Raw genomic sequence first — 22,331 nt, forward strand, 5'->3', positions numbered from 1 at the left:
CTGGATGAAATATTTTCACTTGATAAGATCTTTCCCTGTGAAGCGCTGAAAGGGATTCTGCTGGTTCGACCTTTAGTACAGTTTGTGTAGAGAAGATGTTTTTGTTTTTGATGACTCACAGATCTTTGGAGAATACCAGGCTGAAACCGTCTATTTTAAGTCCAACCTTAGCTTTAAACCTCATCATGGGTGCAAAATATAACAGAAGCAGTGAGTTTCTATGGTTTTTAAATATTTTACTTCAAATATTTTACCATTTTCTTTAAATTAATATGTCAAAGAATCAAAAATAAGGTCAGAGATGACATTCTTACATATTAGCATCCTGATTTCTGTCTGACCTTACAACAAGAGCATGCAGTCTTCTGACCCATGACATTTTCTCAGGCTTGTTTCCTCAGTAGTTCAAGCTGTTTGGTTTCATTTCTGTGCATGTTTGTGCCTCAGGAGCAGACAGTGCGTGAGCTGGAGCTGCGGGTGAAACAGCAGTCGGCAGAGGTGGAGAAGGGCAACGCGCTGCGTCAGAGGGTGACACAGGAGAAGGCCCAGTTGGAGATCCACGTTGCATCCATCAGTGCCGAACTGCAGGAGGCCAACAGACGGTCTGTGACATAGGGAGTGAGAGAGGAGAAATACTGAGTGGTGAAAAAAAGGATAGGTTGTGGAAATGTACTCTTTATCATGAAATACCTGCTTAAGGTCATATTAGACAATATGTTACTACCAAATGTGCCGAGACAAAACTATAGCAACAGGGAGGTGAGGTGACACATGTAGTTATTTGATTGGCGATGTTGAAACAGGAACAGGTCAGTGTATGTGCTAACCACCCTGTTATGCTCTTTAACTGTCCACAGAAATAGGATTCTGCAGCAGGAGAAGGAGCAGCAGAGTGAGCAGCATGAGCAGAGTGTGCAGAGGCTCGTAGCCAAACATGAGACTGACATGAGCCACTTACATCAGGAACACGCTCTGTCTGCTGCTAAGGTCCACATTACCAGAACACCTCCACATGGCTCCCTCTGCCAGCCTGCAGAATTTACAGTTAATTGATGCAAAATACAAAATTGTGCCAAATTTAACTGTGTTTTTTTTCCTCCTCTCATTTTCTCTCTTCCAGGCCTCTGAGGTGATAGAGGAGTTGGAGAAAACTGTGGCTTTACTCAAACAGCAGCTCCTGGACAGTGAACATCGAAGACACCAACAAGTCAGGGTAGGATTTGGGCAGTGGCAAGGGTGTAAATATACATGGCATGCATCTGTTCCATTTGTCACTACAACAATAAAATGTCCATGGATATATTGGTGTGTGAGGAGGGAAACCTTGTACTCAATCCTGATGGAGACGGGAAGCCAGTGGAGTGAGTAGAGAATGGGGGTGATGTGCTCATGTTTCCGCACTCTCATCGGGATCCTAGCTGCAGAGTTTTGAATGTATTGAAGCCTCTACAGGCTCTTGCTAGGAATCCCAATGAGAAGTATGTTACAGTAATCCAGTCTGGAGGAGATAAAGGCATGAACCAGCTTTTCGGCATCTTAGGAGAGAATGGGGCGGAGTTTGGCAATGTTACGGAGGTGGTAGAAGGAGGTCTTGCAGAAGTGGTTGATATGGGATTCAAAGGTGTGCTGGGGGTCCATTTTTACACCAAGATTTGTGACTGTTGATGAGAGGGGGATGTTGGAGCCAGAAAAGGTGATGCTAGTTATGGATGATGATTTGGTCTAGTGAGGGGCGCCAACCAGGATGGCTTCAGTTTTGGAGCTGTTGAGTTGGAGGAAGTTGTGCTCCATCCATACCTTTATCTCCTCCAGACAGGTGGTAAGTTTTGACGGGAATGACTGTGATGATGAGGCTGGGGTTGCAGCAGTGGCATTTACATAGAGCTGTGTGTCATCGGCATAGCAGTGGAATGAAATTCCGTGGTGGCTAGGAGGTGAGGTAACCACTTGGGGCATATTCACACTGTCAATTTATGTCTGCTAAAAGTGTTTGTTTTGCCACTGACATGCTCAGATTATTATGTTAAGGGTCTGACAACTTATGTAAAGGATCCCTACAGACAGACCTTTTTATTAAAGAGTGAGATCCAATTGTTTAACCATAAAAGCTATTCTGAAATAGCTGTTGCCAAACCCACCAGACTTCATTTAAATAAACACTAATTTTATGATCATAAAATACAGTTCATTCAAAGTTGAAAGAAGCAAAATAAAACTCAGGAAAACCATCTTGGTTTGTCTTTTCACTCTTCCACAATCACCAGCTCTGGTTTGGTAGAAATAAACCCTGAATGCACCCAGTTAGATGTGAAATATGCTGCTCTCTACATGCTTAAATTACTGGGGGGGGTTTTAAATGCAGTTTGGTAAGTGCGATTTTGGAGCTGTTTTTGGTTTAACAAAAAGGATCTTACTCTTTAACAAAAGGTCTGCCTTAGTAGGAATCCTCTCCATAATGTTGTTGGACACGTATGACAATAATCTGAGCCTGTCAGTGACAAAATCAAGCACTTTTAATGGATGTGAATTGACTTTCCAAACATGTTGCGAGTGGTTATGTTGCAGCCTGTTTTGCTACTGCTGCCGAAACACTTTCAAAATCTGTGGATCCCATTAGATACTTGCACACAAAAACATGACCCTTAAAGGTTAGAACGGGCTCGTCTTTGTGTGTGTGTCACAGTATCACCTCTGCCGCATAGTATCATTTCAACTCTGTTTCCTTTCAGGATCAAGAGATGAAGTTTCACCAGGAGAAAGATGAAGTGCAGATCAACTGTGAGAAAAAGGTAGTGTGTACTTCAAGTAAGCCGATCCTCTGAGCTCCATAGCTTCTGTCGTTGCATTGAAACAGCCCTGGACAAAGTTATTACGGTCAAGTGGAGATCAAAGCGGGGAGTCACATGTTCCTTTTTGGTTCCCCTTACTTTTAGATTTTATGTCCGGTCTCGTAAAATCAGAGCCGTGATTAACAGGTAGATGAAGGACCGGGCAGAGAAGAAAGAAGAGGATGGTAAATGTATAATTTAGCATAAGAAAAGAAAGCAAAAGAAGTTGAGAATGGGAGTCATAAGCAAATCCAAATAATCTTGTCGAGTCACTCTGCAGAAGACGACATTCAAAGGGGACATTTTTTCCTCTCAAGTGTGCACTGTCAGTGTACGCGGGCCTACGCTTAATTGCCTTTACTTTTGAGAGACCCTCTTCAAAGCAATGGAGCAGCTGTAAACCATAGAGTGAAGAGACCATTGTTAACGATCTAAGCTGGACCAGACCGGTCTGGGCCAGACTTCTTAGGTGAAAGTCAGGTTTTAAAGACCTGCTGCACCTGGGTCATCTTCAAAGTGCCACAGTTATAATGTGTATGCTCATGGCAGGCTGGCATACCCAGAGACGGGCCCCTCTGGCTGATGCACCTGCAAGAACTTAGCCGGCCTGTGTGCACTTCATTGAGGGTCAGGGCGAATTTAAATTAAGCTTGTCAGAAAGAAAGTCAGTAGTTTGGTTTTCATGTGTTTTTTCCTCAAACACTGTCTGTTTTTCATTCTGTCCTTGTGTTAAGCCTGTATCTTTTTCCACCTTCTTCTTTCTGGACGGTGACAGGAGATGTAAACAATGAAGGAAAAAAAGAGGAGGCTGTCGTTCATTTTCCTTTTTCTTTCTCCTGGAAAGATTCTTCTTTCCGCTCGTCAGGAGTGGTAAATGAGACACGTGAAGGAGGCCAGAGTACGGTATCTGGACATAACAAGGGCCCATATGGCTGCCACAGATCCACAGTGAGAGGCCCTCTGTGCAGGCAGATAGGCTCAGATGGTACTTTTTGATGGGGTGATAGAGAGAAGAGACGAGACCAGATGCACAAGGTCACAGGCAGGAGAGTTTTGTTGAGTGATGTTTGATGGTGCCTGCTTTTGCACTCACTTACACTTCTCTCTCTCTGTCTCTCTCTTTCCCCTTAGGTTTTGGCAATCCACAGTGAAGCAGAGAAAGAGAGAACAGAGGCTAAGAGGAAGATAGCCAAACTAGAGGATGCACTCAGGTACAGTAAGAAAAGCCAAACCAAAAGTCATATGTTTGTAGTTATAATCACAGTAAAGGTTTTTGAAATCGAACAAACAACCCCCCTAATAGTCGACCAAACATTAGTCGACCGGGATGGTCATTAGTCGGCAAGATTTCATTGGTAACTTAGTCGCAGGAAAAAAACAACGTGAAACTCTATTAGGAGCTGCGCCTTGTCAGAATAAATCAAAACCTATATGACTGGACCATGTGGGAATTTAATTTGAAAGGACACACACAGGAAGAGGCCACGCCCAGCAGTCAGACAGGAGTCACGTTACAAACCAATCACAGCCAACAGATATCTTTCCCTTCTTCTGTAAATATTCAGCCTGATAAATACAGAGAAGCTGATCATGTTAGTGCAGGGCTACCCAGAGCTTTACATCTGTCCCACGAAGAAGATCAGCTCTGCACTCAGGATTTCAGGTAAATAGGGTATAGGATGCTTGTTAAGGTTGCGTAGCAGTCTCAGATGCAACCTGCCGCCATGCTCTTGAGAGCTGACACAAAAAAAGGCACAAGGGTAGCGCATTTTCCAGGTGGTTAAAGACGCGGCATGTGTACGGCCTCTAATTTCCAGGGCTGACACCTGCGGTTATTCCACAGGCTAGTTAATAACATGTTGGGCAGGAAATCCAAAGTGTGGGATCATTTTGAGAAGGTGAAGGACGAACCCAAGGTGATATGTAAACTCATCTTCATTGGTTGACTACAAACATGACGTATCATCTGAAACATGGAAGTAGCTACATGCCCATTAGCCCACAGCGTCATTAACAGGCGGCTCGCTCAGTATGTGACGTGCACTTGTAGATAAAATATAGGCCTATATTAATGAAGGTTCATTAGTACGGTTTTGTATTTCTCTGTAATGTAGCACTGTGTTAACAGTGTTACTGTTACTAGTCTTTCTCACACCCTCAACTCAAACCATTATGTTGCCCCGCCCAAAATATATCATTGAATAATTAAATTAATATTGTAGACACGCGGGCAACTCATCATAGCGCCGTCCTCATTAATCTCAGATGAGGGGGAATCGAGATGTGGAGACTTTAAAGGAAGCTCTGTAATATTAGGGATACTTGAAGATATTTGTGGTCTGTTCTTCTTGCAGTCCAATATGGAGAAACTTTCTGCACTTAAATTTATTTCATGCATGTTCAAGTGTTTCACCAAACTTGTCGCATTGCCAGTCATGGCAACAATGTCCTTTAATGCATATATTTCATTGCACGCATGATAAGATGAAACCACACTGTTCATCTCTTGTTAGACATTTTTTTTACACCTATGCAGCACACACTGTAGTCAAGCCTCTCACAATATAACAACATACACACATCTGAGCCACGTCTCTGGCTGCAACGTGGTGTTTTCCCCACATGCCTCTACGACATTTAACATTCGACAGTCAATTACCCACAATATTAGATCTTGGTACAAGCATGCTGCATGCTTATTGGCTGACACTGATGATTTACTTGTTACTATCAAAATGTGGCACCAAATGACGGCATTTTAAAATACTTGATAGCATCAAAGCAGTTCAATCGCTGCCTTCAAGTATCGAAGTTCGGCACCCAGCCCTAGTTATGTTACACAATAATCTCATTAGCAAGCTGTAAAATCTGTGTATTAGTGTGTCTGTGTGTGTGGTCCTCTTTCTTCCCTCTGGGCCAAGTGTTTGACATAATTGTCTCAGGCACACCATCAGCCCGTCAGCCAGTGCATGAGTGTATCTGTGTGTGCAGATGTGTACTGTTGACGTAGTTTGCGAACTGAATTCTATGGAAATAATGAAATTGAATACAGTCGGGGAGAATTTCAAGCAAGATGTGTGTATGCATGTGTAACGGCAATACGGCACAAACCTGATCATAATCTAAAAATATCACCAAAACACAAACACAGGGATAGCGCCCGGGGTTATTTGACAGGCTTATGGACACATTTGCTGCTTTATTACTGTTTGTACGGAAATTGCCCCCTTTGGTCATGAAATTTCCAACACTCATGATGCTAGTGGAGCATTTATTTTACAATTATTAGTATCGCACATTTGAGCCTTGACTCTGTGGCTTCAAACTTTATTAGAGAGTTGTTTATGTCTACTGACTCGAGTCTTTGATCATAAGAACAGTGTGTATGAATTCTGATTTAGGTGGAGTTTGGCTTTAACAAGCAAACCTTTGCACACTCTCTTTGATCTTTTTTTATAACTGTGAGTAGTACCGGTAGAGTTGAGAGCCTTGTAACTGTAGTGAGAATTCATACAGATCAGAGCTTCACATGTGATAAGCAGCACTTATGTTGTCTTGAAGAAAAATAGCCAACCTAATCCTACTGTATGAATCAGATAAAATCAAATATACTGATAAGCATATTAGGAAGATACAGTGTTATTGAATATGTATCACAAGATAAAGAAAACACAAGTCAAATAGTATAGATTCAATATTTAATAAGATAGAAAAACACTGTGACTAGCTGTAGGAATATTAAAAATAAATCAAGCAATCTTTTGTATGTGTGACGTGGAAGGGATCACTCTAATTGATGAATAATTACCAATCAACTCTTCAGTTCCCCTGAGCTCTGCACATCTTTTTAGCTCCTTTCAGCACTTTGCTTTGGTTTCACTTCACTCTCATCGCTCTCGACGATCCCATTTCTAGCGTCCACAGGCATCTGTTTGGAGTGAAAAGGCTCCAATAAATCTACTGTACACTACCTACTCAGCTCCAAACAGCAGACAGACACAGTTTTGCGACTAGCCGGTGAACATATTGGAGCATTTAGCAGCCAAAGAGCCAGATATTTCTCTCATGAACTGGTGGAAACCAGGCCTCAGATAAAACGAGAGTGAATATTGGACTTTTATCAGGTGTTCAAAAACAGGACTAAACTAAATTTTAATATTGCTGTGTGTCTCCTGAATGTGTACAGGCAAATGGTTGCGAGCACACTCATTATAACAACTTTACAAGGTAAAAAAAAGGAGTAAGCTGTTTCTGAAAAAGGAAAAAAAAAGTCTGAATTTGAAAATACACCCTCCTACTGCAGCTCTCCCGTCTCTGTCCTAAGCCCTTCCCACTGGATGACTAGAAGTGTATGAACATATCAGAATTAGAAGAATTAGCTAGCTACCGCACCCCTCCACTATAGACTACTTTTGCCTTGAGGAAGACGGGCAGCACCTCTGGAGAGAGAGCAGCTGCAGCAACTCGAATTCAGCTAGTGCAAACCCTAGCACCAGGAATCACAGCAGGCTGGTGGCCAGTGGAAGGGCTGGGTCTAACCTGTGTAATGGCAGCAACAGAAAGTTTGCTGTCCTGGCAGGGAGTCAGGTCCCGAGCACCTGGATTTGTGCTGGCTAAATTTGAGTTGCTACAGTGGGCTACTGAAGGTGCATATGCGGAGCTGCTGCCTGCTCTCCTCACAGTGAAGTAGTCTATAGCGGCATGTAGCTCTAGCTAGCTACATACAGATGAAGTTGAATAAATAATGATAATGATAAACTTTATTTAAATAGCACCTTTCAAAACACAGTTACAAAGTTCTGTACAATAAAACTAAACATTTAAAACACAAGGAGAATAAAACAAATAACATGTCATAAAATATCATCTATTTAAAGCTAAAATCAAGATGATAAATGGGAAATAACATCAGTAAGCAATAAAATAGACAGACCGCTCGGATAAAGTCTGGATATGCTTTCCGATAGAAGCACGTTTTTAGGAGAGACTTAAACGAAGCCAGTGACTCAGACAGCCTTATATCCTCGGGCAGGTCATTTCAGAGCCTCGGGGCCCTGACGGTCTTCAGCCTGGACTCTGGGACAAGCAGAAGACCTCTGCCCGAGGATCTCAAACTACGCAGAGGTTCATAAGGGACTAACAGGTCTAAAATGTGATCTGGAGCCAGTAATCAATAAGATTTACAGTCAATCATAAAACAAACATGGAGCCAATGTAAAGAGGCTGAAACTGGTGTGATGTGGTCGTGCTGGTTAAAAGCCTTGCGGCTGAAGTCGTTGCAAAGTTTTTTGATTAAGACAGAAATAAAGGCTGTTGCAATTATCAAGATGCGAAGAGATAAAAGCTTGTACAACAGTTTCTGTATCTCTAAAAGATGAAATAGATGTCTTGTCTGAGGTGATAAAAACATGTTTGGCAAGCTTAGTGACATGCTGTTTTAAACATAAAGTACTATCAAACATGACACCAGGATTTCTTGCAACAGACTTTATGTGTTGTGACAGATAACCAGTAGATGGCAGTATTTGTTTCGTGATATGCGTGAATTAACCGCAGCTGTGGGCTTTTGGCTCCAGTTAGCAAAGGGCTAAACCATAAACAGCATTTTCTATCCGTCTCTGAAAACGTTGCCGACATTGACACATGTTTTGTTTATTTTCAGTCCCTCCTTTAGACTCTTTTTGATAAGTTTGTCAACCTTTTTTGGGGGTTGCTTTGCGGTGTAGGCACTTTTGGCTAATGCTAGAATAGTAACCTTCTTTGTATGATATCTGCACACGCATCTGCATCCAACAGCCAATAGGAACAGCCTCTTTCTGAAATTACCCGTCATTGGCAAAGGCTCCCATCATTGGCTAGATTTTCCAAAGAGGATGTGCGAAAGTCTAGTGCTCTTCCAGATTGTTTGAAATACAATATGCTTAAAGGTTATTATGAGTAAGCCATTCTGGTGAGCCAGCATGCAAAATACCAGGGCCCTGAAAGTGGCTCACCTAATCACCTTATTAATGGTATTAATTAGACCTGCCTCTCCCACTAAAACATGCCAAAATGTCTACCGTGAAAATGTTATGCTACCAGAGACTCTTTAAGCCTCTATTGGAATATTACAGGAACATTATACGGGGATTTAAATTATTAGGAAGTGATTGAGTTAAAGTAGTGCTTCAGATAATAATAATGCTGCGTAATATAATTGTTTGATCATTATTCACATTAACTGCCCAAAAAGTGGGGGCCTACTTTCCCTGTCTCTCTTTGCCTCCCCCTCAACTTCCTTCTCTTCACCCTTCAGCTCCATCACTCCCTCCCCTCCAGCACTACATAAGCGCACTCTGCTGACAGCCCAGACTCCAACCAGTCAGTCAGCCAGTCAGTACATTCCACTGGGCACTTAATCTCATAGAGGACCACATTACTTGGTCGCAAGCAGATTACAGTTTCCCTGGCGAAACTAGAATGCGTTCTGCACAATTAAACACAACGCACATTCAACAGCCTCAGCTCCAGCTCCAGCCATACACAGCCAAGGCCAGTCACAGCGCCATCACCCCCCTTGAGAGCCTTTCAACTGTTTGTCACAATATAATAGCAACCCAGAGGCAGTGGATTAAAAAGAATGGGTTGAGCGCGGCTGTATTTGCTTTTTTTTTCTTGGGTCCTAATCAATAGCCCGAGGCACTTTGTGTCTTAGCCAAACACTTTTTTAAGTGGCCTCTAAACACAAGGATAAATCATTTTTCGTGAATAAGAAATTGTATTAAGCTGTAGGACATGGTTATTATTACTGCTCCTTTGTTTTGCTGTCAGTGTGAAACAACATGCGAACACATTTTTTGCAGTTTTGCGGCGTTTAGTATTCAGCGTAAAGATCGCAAAGGGACATTGATGGTTGTGCCTGCTTATTGTTTGCGCTTGTCATTGTCAGCCCGGCAACAGAGGACAAGCTTAAACACAGCAGACAGATCCATTTGTGCATAAATTATCCTTGTTGTTAGTATCAGTAACGAGCCAGTCATTCCCTCGTTTAGTGTTAAACACTGAGAAACGGCAAGTGGCCCATCGGGCTCTTAGCTAATTAAGTACTCAGGCTCCACACACACACACACACACACACACACACACACAATAAGCAGTCTGATGTGTACCTGCCTGCTGTCGTGGCAACACTGACGGCCTTTAAAGGCGATCCAGGAGAACTTCAAAGTCAAAGCAAGACCGCACGCAGGGGTATGTGTGTCTGTATGGGTGCGTGTGTGTGTGTGTGTGTGTGTGTGAAGATGGGAGGATGGATGATGAAATTAAACAAGTAGAACTGCTCAACATGCTCTCCATGTGCCAGATACTGTGTGGTATGTGCGCTGTGTTATGATGTGTATATTAAGTGTTTGTTGATCCATACAACCTGCTGTTATATCATATATCAACATGGAGCAGTTATATTATATTTTATCTCTTCAACAACTGGTGATGAATGTGTTGGCAGTTCCGACTATTGTTTGTATGTAGCATATATAGCTGTTATCCACACCCCTTTCTTTTCATGGTTTACACCCACTCTTTCTTTTCAGCATAAAAAGAAAAATCACCCTGTCCTGCCATGCAAATAAGCATTGCTGCGTCAATTTGAGTTCCAGGTCGGTGTTACTATAGCAACAACAACAGAAAAGCACTACAAAGCTGTGCAGAGAACAAGTTTCTCTCCTCTTCTTTCATCCCAATGTGCCTCAGATCATTACAGGGCATTAGCATAGAGATGGAGAGATGCACCACAGAAGGGGGGAGAAAAAAAAGAGGGAGAGGGAGCTCATCTGGGGAACAGCTTGCCTGCTTTTGCAACAGTGACCTCCAAATCACAATTTAAAAACATCAGAAAATCACCTGAATGTTTAAAGTAGAAAAGAACAGCTGGTTTATTTCTAGATTACGATATTTCTCTCTCCATGAAGAGGCTGTCTGTTTTTTTTTTTGTTTTTTTTTGTTTTTTTTTCCACGCTCTCCTTCATACCATTCCATTCCTCCTTCCTGCCGCTTGGCACCCAACTGGCTTTATCAAAACCATGTGCCTGCTAAGGTGTGGTGCAGGGTTGTAGCAGCTCTGACTGCGTCCCAGCAGCAACTTCTGCTCGTTTTGATCAGTTTACAGTTCGGAGTGGCAGAGGCAGCGTCTGCTTTAGGCAGCTGGAGGACAGCGTGCTTGCCTTTATGAGAGGCACACTGACTGTCCAAACACTCACGCTGTCATGGATGAGCTGTCTCATGGTGTGTTGAACTTACACTAACTCTTTCCTTCAGTCATAATCCTGCTCACCCATAATTCTTGCTTTTCTGCTGTTTTTTTGTGCACACACGTATCACCACAAAGCTGCTGTTTGATTCTGTAATCAGCTCTTGAGACATGAAAACAGTTCCTTTGGTTGGGTACAAGTAGGGATGTTAATCGGTTAACCGCCAAAGATATTTTTGACCAGTTACATGCCAGTCTATAGGTTAATTTAGCCGCTCTTCAGTTTACAGCGCTGAACACCAACTGGGTCTGGTGGGAGCTAGCTAGTGATGCCACTCATTTGGTGATTACCTCTAGTAACATTGTCCTGAGCCAACAGCGTTGTCCTCGAAACATCCGGTTTCACCCCAGGTTACTTTGTTGAGTAAGCAGCTTAATTTTGAGCTAAAAACCCCTTTTAGTATTACTCTTAGCTCTGTTAGCACCGTCAGCAGTGTCAGCACAGCTAGAGGTGCTAACATAGTTAACAATCTTAAAGCGGTGTTGAGGCTGAAAATTAAGTTCCTTACTCACTGAGGCAACCTGGAGTGAGACCTGTAGGTGGCCACCATGTTTCCGCAGCAATGTTGTCCCACCACCAGAACCAGTGGTGGGCAGCGGTGCAGCTAGCTAGATCCCAACCGACTCAGGTGGTGCACAGTGGCCAAGGCTAACCAGTGGACATTGTTTTGTCATGTTAACACGGCTAGCTGGCAGTTTGTCAACAAGACACTTACATCACAACCATCTAAATTTCACCACCTCTAAATGGATAGCGCTTTGAAATGCATCGCTAAAGCTCACTGAATCAATGGATTACTTGCAACTGGTGAGTTACTGGTTTATGTGTATCAGGCTATCAAAAGCAAAATTAGCCGAAACTGACATCCCAAGATACTGGGAACGGGCATTTTAAGTAATTTCCTTTTTTGATTATTTGCAAAAAAAAATAACATAAGAATAGAGTCGGGAATGGACATCCAAGTGACAATGAGGGTAGGAGTTAGGGTTAGCCTACCTCTCTGTGCAGCTCAAGACTGTAGATATTAGCCATGATACACAAGTTTAACATTACATAACTTGCACTCTTATGTCTGGTTGTTCTGCCTATAACATTAGATCGAGTTATATCATACTGAAAATATGGAACATTATCTGCACAGCTACCATTTTTGCTCCTGAACATGGGTCCATGCGGATATTCATATGTAGCAGTTAATTACTGCGTCTTGTCCCCCCCAAAAATTAGACGTTTAATAAAGCTTCGGCAGTATCTACAGTATCTGACATACAATAGTATTAGTGTATGCAGCTACTTCCAAGCCTATTTTTAATGTAGAACATGGTCAATTCTACACATTGAGCAAATACTGATGCCCACATCGAGGACTCGAGTGCCCATGCTCATCCCTATTGGGTACTAATTAAGTGTGTGTGCAAGTCTGTCTGGTCTGTGTGTCATTGTTTCTCTCTTTGTGTTTGTGCATGCATCCCCACATGCTTGCGTAAGATAGAGCCCCCTCTGCTCTTAAAGATGTAGGATGCATCCAGTGTGTTCTTTCATGTTATTTTATGCCTGTGTGTGTGTGTGTGTGTGTGTGTGTGTGTGTGTGTGTGTGTGTGTGTGTGTGCACATGCATACTCTACATCCATGTGTGTCTTTGAAGTGGTCTTATCTTTCCCAGCATTCCTCTCCCATGACAGGAGGGATGGAGGGAAGCAGGGGTGGTGGTGGTGGTGGTGGTCCGGAGAGGGACCAGAGGTAGCCGAGCAGAGTCTGTGCAGCCTGCAACCCCACTTAGTGTTGAGGTGCAGGAGCAGGTGGAGGTATGGATCCTGAATATTGAGAAGCTTCACTGAGGCTCAATATTTACTCCCATGGCAGCTGCATTGAAAGAAGAGGATGGAGATGGGTTAAGCGCCAGTTCGATACCGCAGACCTGACAAAAAGAAAATTGTAAAGAGCTCTTTAGCCAAGGTTGTCTGAGTTAAAGGACAGTTACATCCTCAGATACTTTTTGCTTGTTGTTGTAAATTTAAAATAAAGATAAGGCGCTGAAAACACAATAATGAAAGTTAATAGGGGTGTAGGGCTAAGCTTATCATATGCCATCACTGCAGGGATGTCTAATGGAGCAAGGCTAGGCACTGTTTAGTCTTTGTGAATATTGAATTAAATGGATAGATAATGAGGCAGATAATAAGTTCCTACTCTGGAAAATAAGCTAATAGTTATCCTGGCATTTAGTTATTCAGCTGTAATTTGTCATATCTGTTCATCGCTGTGTCTCGTATCACTTAATATGTGCGCCTGATTGGTATCGTGACATTTCCATATCATGGTGTTGTAATGACGTTAAATGCCTCGCTGTGCCTACGTGATTAGCACACCTAACTAGATTTGACATTTTTGCATTAAGGCTAGCTCCCTTACAAATATGCACTGACGGTATGAATTATTACATTTAATTCATGTGCTGCATCTCAATCTGGATGGATTGTCTTTGGGGCTTTCATTGTTTCATTATAAAGCCTCCATCTTCATTTCCCATTGTATAATGTTTGAGATATGTAAATACAGTATGTTTACTATAGGGATTCGTGCCTGGTTGATTTAGCATATTATACTGTCGTCTGCATAATTCATGAAGTCAAATAGGATCTAAATACACAGCGAAGGGAGGAAAATCCCTGCTCCAAACTGTGTCATGAGTAAGATCTTCTCTTCTGGTAAAGAATGAGTTGTGTAGAAATATTAGGTAACACTGTAATTCTTCTGTGGTAGCAGTAACTGAACTCTTGAGCCATTGTGAAGTATGAGACCGACATGTTGTGTGTCTTTTTGTTCTGTCCCACCCTCATGTTTATCCACCCACATTGTAGTACTGTCAGCCCGGGCTGCAACCAGATTCCTCTTCATCCCTCTCCCTCCTTGGGGTGTTTAGTTGGCTTTGACGCACTCACTAGCGCGAGGGAAACTCGCCGCTTTTATCGTCCAGTGTTGATGGGAGAGCACGAGCGTCATAGGGGACTGAATTGAAATGTCATGTGTCATGTCCACCAACGCTTGAGTACAGCGCTAAGCCCCTTCCCTTCTGCAACATTCAGTAATGTGCGGCTGTAACTAATGCTATTCTTGACCATTTTTTTTTAGATGAATCTATGCAAGGCTTTGAGTAATGATTGTTTTCTTGATTAATCACCAAAAAATGTCTGAATATTGAGAAAAGCGTTCTCCTAGAGTTCAAGGTAATGTCTCCATATGTCTTGTTTTGTCCAACCAACAGTTGAAAACCCCAAAATACTCAGTTAACTGCCATAGAAGACTAAGAAAACAAGAAAATATGAACATTTGGAACCAGAGCAGAGGCTGTAGCTAGTGAATTTTCTTTGAAGTTATCTAAGTATTGTTGCAGATTAATCTTTAAACTATTAGCCATTTCAGCTCTAAATCTACAGCACCGGTTTACGCTTAATTTAAGAGTTAGCATTTGTGTAATGCTGACTTATTTTAAGAGAAGCTGGAAGCAATACTAGTAAGATGACTGTTCCCTGCAAGCACCCAGATGAATGGAGTGCTCTGATGCTACTGTGGGAGATGGATAATAATAATGATGCCTCTCTGTTTTTTTACCTATGTGGCCATTTTGTTTCATATCTTGATATGAAATTCTGTTTGTAAACAGGCCACATTTGTAGGCAGTTTTAAAGCCATCACGCTCAATGATTCTCTGTTTTTTTACTCTCTTTTTAACTATTTCTCTCTCTGTCTTTAATATTTTCTTGCCCTTGTGCTGTCTCTCTCTTGTGTTCACTTATTTGTGGTCTGTCTCTTATTCTGTGTCTGTTTCTGTCTCTTTTTTTTTCCTCTCTCCCTTTCTCTTTCTCTGGGGATGAAAACCAAGCCTGTTTTATTTTTTCTTCAGAGGGCGCTGAATATTTCAGTTTTGCATTTTCTCTCTTTTTATGTGCTCCCTCTTTTTTTTTTTTTCCAGGCCCCTTTGATGTGTCTGTGGATTCGTTATCATTCCGTTTGGATGAGCTCACAGACGCAGATGCGCGGGTGCTCGCATGCACTTGCGCACACACACACACACCACGCTTACACACACACACACTCTCACTCTCTGTCTTTTTATACTAGAGACCAGAGGCATCCGCATGCAAGCGTGCATTCTAGTCTGTTTGTCAGTCTTTTCCATGCGCTGCTCCACCCACATCACAGCCCATACAATTCTTAAATACTCTACTTACATGAAAAGAACATTTGCATAGGCAATTAGAGTTGCTTCTGTGTGCATTGACTTTAATGTTTACTCTTGTATTAACCGTACGTGTATGTAAATGTTTCCATACAGTCAGTTCCTTGTCTCTGTATATCCAGCATGTGGTGCACACTCACACACAGGCGGCACGTGGCATTGTGTGGTTAGGGCAGTCCGGAAAACGCCGGCATCCCTGCACCCCTCCTGTCTGCCAGGCGGCTGGATGGCGGAAGCTCTTTCACCCTTTCTAGCACAAACACTCCTCTCTGCTCGCCTCCCTCTCTTCCTCCCCTTTAAACAGCCGTTTAGGATTGAGGGATGAGAGGACTTCCTCTTTAGAGAAGGCACATCTTTAATTTGAGCCTCCTCTCCTTCCACTTTTCTGACCAGAGATCCATTTAAAGCCAACGGGCCGCCCTGGCGCTGGCACCCCTCTCCTTCCTTACCCTCTCCGTTTCTCCCTGCCAGGCCTCCCTGACTCTTTTTCTCTGTCCTCTCATCTCACCCTCATTGCTCTGTTATTGATGGTGACACGCTGTCTACCGCTCTAGTGACCACACACACGGGGAAACACACACACACGGAGTTATTCCCAGAGGAATCACTGAAGGTGCCATGTGTTCACCTGCTCTCCTCGGCTTTAGAGCATAATATGTTTCAATGTGTCACACACTTGAAGTTAGCTGCAGTGAATTTTTCGGTGTATCCTCAGAGGTATAGGCCCAGCAGCCAGCTCCAACTTAGTCATAGTGCATTCCTTGAGTAGAGTTGTCAGTCACACACAGAGTTTGTGACTGTGGCTCATGAACAAAGGCGTACACGCACGTGCGCACACACTCACACACACACTCGCACACAGGCTCCATCATCTCTCAAGCGAGACACACACCCAATTCATTTCTGCTCTGCCTTGGAAGTTTAAAAAACTTGCTATTTCTGTGACATCCTCTTTTCCATCTTCCTCTCTCTTTCCTCTTTCTTTCTTTTTCCATCTTAGTCTCTCCACATATCCTTTTGTGTCTGTCTGAGCCCGGAAGGCAGTCATGCAACGAGACTGATTAATAATTACAGAGTACACAAAATTGGGAGAGAAAAAAAAAACAATTTCTTTGTCGTTTGATGTCCGACATGAGAGAAACCAAAATTACAAAGAGACAGAACACTATAAAGAGGAGAGAAAGCTTGCACATTCCTTTTTCAATCCTTTGCTTCTGTTCTTTGCCTTTTTCTCGTTTGCTTTTTTTTCTGTTTCTGTTTTTCCATTCAGAGTTCTATCTTTACAAAGTGGTCGCTTTGATTATGGCAAGTGATTAATCACTTCAAATGCAGACTTTGTAAATGCGTGTGTTCGGGCAATGACTATAGTTTTCTCTGTAGATACAGTTTGTTTTCATAGGTGCACGTGCAACACAGTTGTGTGTTCACAGTGCTACCTGCTATGCTTTCATGGCTGTGTTAATGGACCATATCCTTCCTCAATTGTGACACACACGCTCGCACACACTTGACTGTCCCGCTTTGTGAAACACAGATAAATATGTGGAGAACAGACGTCCCCCACCACCCGTTGTGTGTAATTTCGCCGTAGTTGTTCTTCTAATTGGTTTAAAGTCTCACCCACTGGCCAAAAATTCATTCTTCCTCCTGCTTGTCTGTCCACGGGGAATAATTATCCATCCAATGAGTGTTAATTTACAAGGGAGCAGGAGAAAAGCGCACTGACACACATACACTGTACATATCAGACACACTCATAGTCCCTCTTCAACATTGTCATCTTTGTATATTAATCAGAAGAAAGGTCTTGGAGGGTTTTAAGGAGCCGCTCCAGTGAAGCTGTAAAGCTGTTGTTTCTTTGCTGCCGAGAAAAAGTGCTTCACTTGGTGCTGAAGCTTTAACGATATTATCACCATATTCTATGCATGAAACAAAAAGCAGGGATGGGAGTGCTAAAATCTTATTTTACAGGATTTCTGCATGATATTGTGATTAAGAGCAGTATAAAATAGAGTACTGTTGTTTGGACTTGGTCTAAAAACATGCATTTTTTATCAAACCATCCAGTTTCAAGAAGTTATCCTCAATGTAGCTCCCAGAGAGGCATTTTAAATAATCTTTCAGTATTCATCATAAGATGTTCATTGTATTTGATTTGATTTTGGTTGGTCTGTGCTCTTGGAGAAAACGCAAATATTTATTGAACGTAATTCTAGTTTATTAATTGTAGACTATACGTACGATAGAGGTTGTAATCCCTAGGTGCCTCACAATTCAGTTTAGAGGGGTTCAATGGGATTATTAAACAACTATCGACACATCTTGATGCATCAGTTTTCTCCTCAAATGGATAGAAGCCAAAATGCTGCCAATTATTTCACACTGGAAAAAGCTGAATTATAGCAAAGCTGCTGGAGAGAGAAATCTAGTTTGATTAACTAAAGCTACTGAAAAAACATAGTTCAGACTACTTGTTAAAAAAACTGATCAAATTGACAATGTATATGTGATACAAAATTATATTAAAATATAATAGTCCAGGGTTCCCGGGGTCAAGGAAAACCTGGAAAAGTCATGAAGTCAAAAATTAATAGAAATTATGAAATAAAAACAGGAGGACTGTCCTGACAGTAAATTGAAAGTTTCAAAAAATGTTCAAAAATGCAGTCCAAACTGAAAAGTCCGAGGCACTCCGTGGTAATATTAAAAATCCTTTTCAGGGATATCTACACGTTTCGACTACACAAGTCTTCATCAGGATATGAACCAGTCGAATTACAAACAGGTGTTTAAATCACATCAGGAGTGTGTGAAATGATCATGTGACTGGATCATGTGACAAATCAATCAGCCTATGCTGAGAACAGAAAGAAGATAAGTAAATAAACGTATAAGTGGCAACAGTTGCATGACTGTGTGAATCACAGCAGTCGTCAGAATAGTAAAAAATACAAATACACAATTTATACATGTGTGACTGTCAGATTTCAACAGCAGTGGATAGCAAGACATTTATACTATAACAATAGAAATACTATGCAGAAATGTGTAAATAACAGTATCTAAGGAACCTGTGTCCAGCCGTTCAGAGTACGACCAAAAGTAGTCTACTTAAAATCTACTTTTGGTCGTACTCTGAACGGCTGGACACACGTTCCTTGGAATGGTCATGGAATTTTGTTGTGGGTAATGAAATTACTGCAATAATTGTTTGTGGATAACCTTACATGCCATTTAACATAAACGCAAATTTACGTTCTGTCTCTCTCTTCATTTATCCCTGCTAGCTGAAATTATGTTTGAAATAGAGTTTGAATCTGATATGTTTGAAAAATGCCGGGCAAGTAGGACAAGGGAAAAAAAAACTTTATTTAAAGGTCCTTGGAAAGTCATGTAAAAGTTTTGAAGTTTTGTCCATGAAAATGTGTGAAGACCCTGATAATCACAGGCCAGCAAAAATGTCACTCAACTAAGTTAATTCCAAAAAGTGCCCTCTTGTTTACATTCATTCATTCATTTCATTCATTTTCGAGGGGTTGCGGGGGGGCTGGAGCCTATCCCAGCTGACATTGGGTGAGAGGCAGGGTACACCCTGGACTTGTTGCCAGACTTTCACAGGGCTGGCACATAGAGACAGACAACCATTCACACTCACATTCACACTCACGGCCATTTAAAAGTCACCAATTCATCTGCATGTCTTTGGACTGTGGGAGGAAGCCGGAGTACCTAGGGAAAGGAAAAAAATGGAGAAAACCCACACTGAAATGGGGAGAACATGCCAACTTCGCATAGAAGGGCTCCCCCCTCGTGGTGAGGTGACAATGCTAACCACTGCACGCTTGTTTACAGATCATACACAAACCAATAAGATAAATTACCCCACTATTCATAGGAAAGTGCCTATGGACACCTGCCTTCAGAGGTCCAGGTTGGGGTATTGCACCAAGCAGGATTAATCAGTTAGCCAGGTAACTTCTAATAATAAGCAATAAATAAATAGCAATGTAATCAATAGGTTACTTATTATTTTATTGTGGTTAATGGTCAATCAGTACAGAAGAGAATCAATGGTAAAATAAAAATAAAAAGTCATTCCTTTCCTTTTTTGGCTTGTTAGGGCTTTTTTGTTTTGTTTTGTTTTGTGTTTATACTTGATGAGACAACACTAGATGATAAACAGTAAATATCTGAAGACAATAATATCATACAGATATTTAATTGGATTTCAGCAACATGTTCTCTTCAAGAGAGGTCATGTAATGCATTTAGGAGTCTGCCAACTTCTAACGCACCAAATCCAATATGAATATCATATGACAAGCACTTGGAGCTGATAAAATGTTTCAGATGTGAGCGTGTGTTGACATGATTGGTCATAATCAAGTCTGTGTTCGAGTCAAAAACAAAACATGTGTCATTTTGCACGACTACAAGGCTTGCTCATCAGTCATGGAGTACATTGAGCCAGTACATTTATTGTACTTACCAGTCAGTATTAAATCATGTTGGTAAATTAGGTGAAGTTCAGATCTTTGTGGTGAAATTAGTTTTAGGACACATCATAGCACGTGATCGCTGCATGTCTGACTGTATATTTCAACATGTAAATTCTCAGGTGGGTTACAAAAATATCACCCTCATACTCTCCCTTCACTTCAAGCTCTGTCGCTCTTTCTATCCTCTTTCCATCCACCCCAACGCACACTCCTGTCCCAACACACCCTCCGTGGGTTAGGCTTGACAGCTGCTTGGTATCGCTGTATATGATGTCGTGGCTGGGCCTCTTGGCTGGGCGCTGACAGCTCCCAGTATGAGGCTGTCCCTCTCAGTGTGCCTGTCAATCCAGCCAGCCTGCAACTCCATGACCTGACATTTGCCAGGAATCGCAGCAGCATATTGGCATGGAAGACACACACACACACACACACACACACACACACACATACACACCAAGTTATCTGAGGTGATAGATACAGAGGAACTGTATGCTAAAATGACTTTCCCATCACTCTTCACTCAACTCTGTCTTAGGGGTGTAGGAAATTATAAATTGGAGCTGGGCAATATATCAATATTATATCGATATCGTGATATGAGACTTCATAGTGTCTTGGATTTTGGATATTGTTATATTGTAAGTGTTGTCTTTTCCTGGTTTTAAAAGCTGCGTCACAATAAAATGATGTGATTTTCTGAAGTTACAAGACTGTTCTTGCTTCTTTTGATTGTGTAAATATTTAGTGAACGCACCATGAGTCAACCCTACAATACTGTCGCAATATTAATATCGAGGTATTTGTTATAAAATGACATGATATGTGATTTCATGCATATCGCCAAGCCCTAATATCGATACACCCGAGTATCGCGATATTAGGTTTTGTGATACTGTATCGACTTTCAAAGACATCATAGCAATTTTGAAGTAACAGTTTAACTCAACTCAACTTAATTTATATAGCACCTTTCATACATACATGCAGCCCAGAGTGCTTCACATGGCAAAACTGGAATGACACAGACAAAACAATAAAATATTAACCCTATGGACCCGAGTGACGCAAAGTGCGTCCAAATTCACACCTGTTCTTCTCTATGGATTTTCAACAAGACCAAACACTTGTCTGTAGTCCAATATTTTCACAAGGGAAAAAATTATAAAGTTAAACTAAAATGATGTATAACAAAGCTTTCATACAGCTTTGCACACACATCACTCTTGGATGGATTACTCGCGAATGCAGTGTCGCACAGAATGCCACGCATATCACATGAAAGCGCAGGACCAGAGCTTTCCAATGATACCGCACACATCATTGTGCTGTCATCCCATCACGCTATAAATCCAGATCAATTGCCTACAAAATAAAAACCTGACCTTTCTTTACAATCAGTGATACAGATCTTCTTATCAGTCACTTCATATAGTGAGGAATAATATTGTAACTATTTTTCTGTTATCTTAGATGTAAATATTGCATGTTTCTTTCAGATAAAACACATTTTTGACTTGTGAATGAGTCAATGGAATTTCTTTCAATAATGAAAAAATACTGGCAATCATGTCTGCCTGGCACAAACCACATGTTTTGGACAGCTGTGAAGTGACAGAATGTCCCAGCATCATGGTTCTTATATTGCCAGATTCCAGAGAGTCTCCCCTCTTCATATATGGCAGAATATGTCAACTTCCAACTTGCTATGGTGAGATACATGTGAAAATGTAAGAATTTAGTAACACAGATTTTTTCTTCTTCATTGATATAAAAATTAATATAAAATACAGGCACATAGAAGAACATAATGGCAAATGTCCTGGGGGAAAAAAAACAAGATATATCATGTGTATGTAGCCTTTATAATGACTGTGATATGAGCTTAAAAGTAAAGGCAGTAAAAAATACCCCAAAGGGTTAAAAAACTAAACCAACCAATTCATAACAAACTAACAAAAAAGATGATTAAAACTCCAGTTTTGTCTCCAGATTTGTGGCACTGGTTTAGTTTGTGTTGTATTTAAACCACTAGATCATTTGGTGTTGTAATCCATCTTCAGCCATTTGACTCTTCTACTCCAATGTAACAACATATTGCTTGTTTAATTACAAAGGACACAGGCCTATGGACCACTCAGTCAGTCTTAAAGCCCACACCACTAGCGTTGACAGTTTCTGAAATAAGAGGTTTTAAAAATTGCAATACATGACCTTGCATACAGTATCACAAAATATTGAATTGTAACCATTGTATCGTGATTCGAACCAAATTTCCGGCCCTGCTCTTCCTAATAAAATAGAAATGTCAAAAATAATGAATGGTCATATGAACTAATTGACATACGTCTTTTTTTTCCATCCTGAACGCACTTTGCAAGTACTGTTTTGTAAAAGTTCCTTAAAAATAAAGTTCACTTCCTTTCTTAACAAAGCATTTCTGGATTTCTTCATATATTCATCTCTGTGTTTGTGTGTG

At 41.4% G+C, this 22,331-nt stretch overlaps 1 protein-coding gene across 2 annotated transcripts in view; it reads left to right on the forward strand.

Annotated features, from left to right (window-relative positions):
* The window catches only part of cep112 (centrosomal protein 112), a 136,083-nt gene that overhangs the window by 38,151 nt on the left and 75,601 nt on the right, over positions 1–22,331 (forward strand). For both annotated transcript variants that reach the window (XM_049562417.1, XM_049562418.1), the window contains exons 13-17: positions 448–602; positions 858–987; positions 1,121–1,213; positions 2,730–2,789; positions 3,960–4,039. In XM_049562417.1, the coding sequence (XP_049418374.1) occupies positions 448–602; positions 858–987; positions 1,121–1,213; positions 2,730–2,789; positions 3,960–4,039 (518 nt within the window). The remainder of the gene's footprint in view (positions 1–447; positions 603–857; positions 988–1,120; positions 1,214–2,729; positions 2,790–3,959; positions 4,040–22,331) is intronic.

This window comes from Epinephelus fuscoguttatus, linkage group LG19 (genome assembly GCF_011397635.1).
Source record: "Epinephelus fuscoguttatus linkage group LG19, E.fuscoguttatus.final_Chr_v1".
Classification (NCBI taxonomy): Eukaryota; Metazoa; Chordata; class Actinopteri; order Perciformes; family Serranidae; genus Epinephelus; species Epinephelus fuscoguttatus.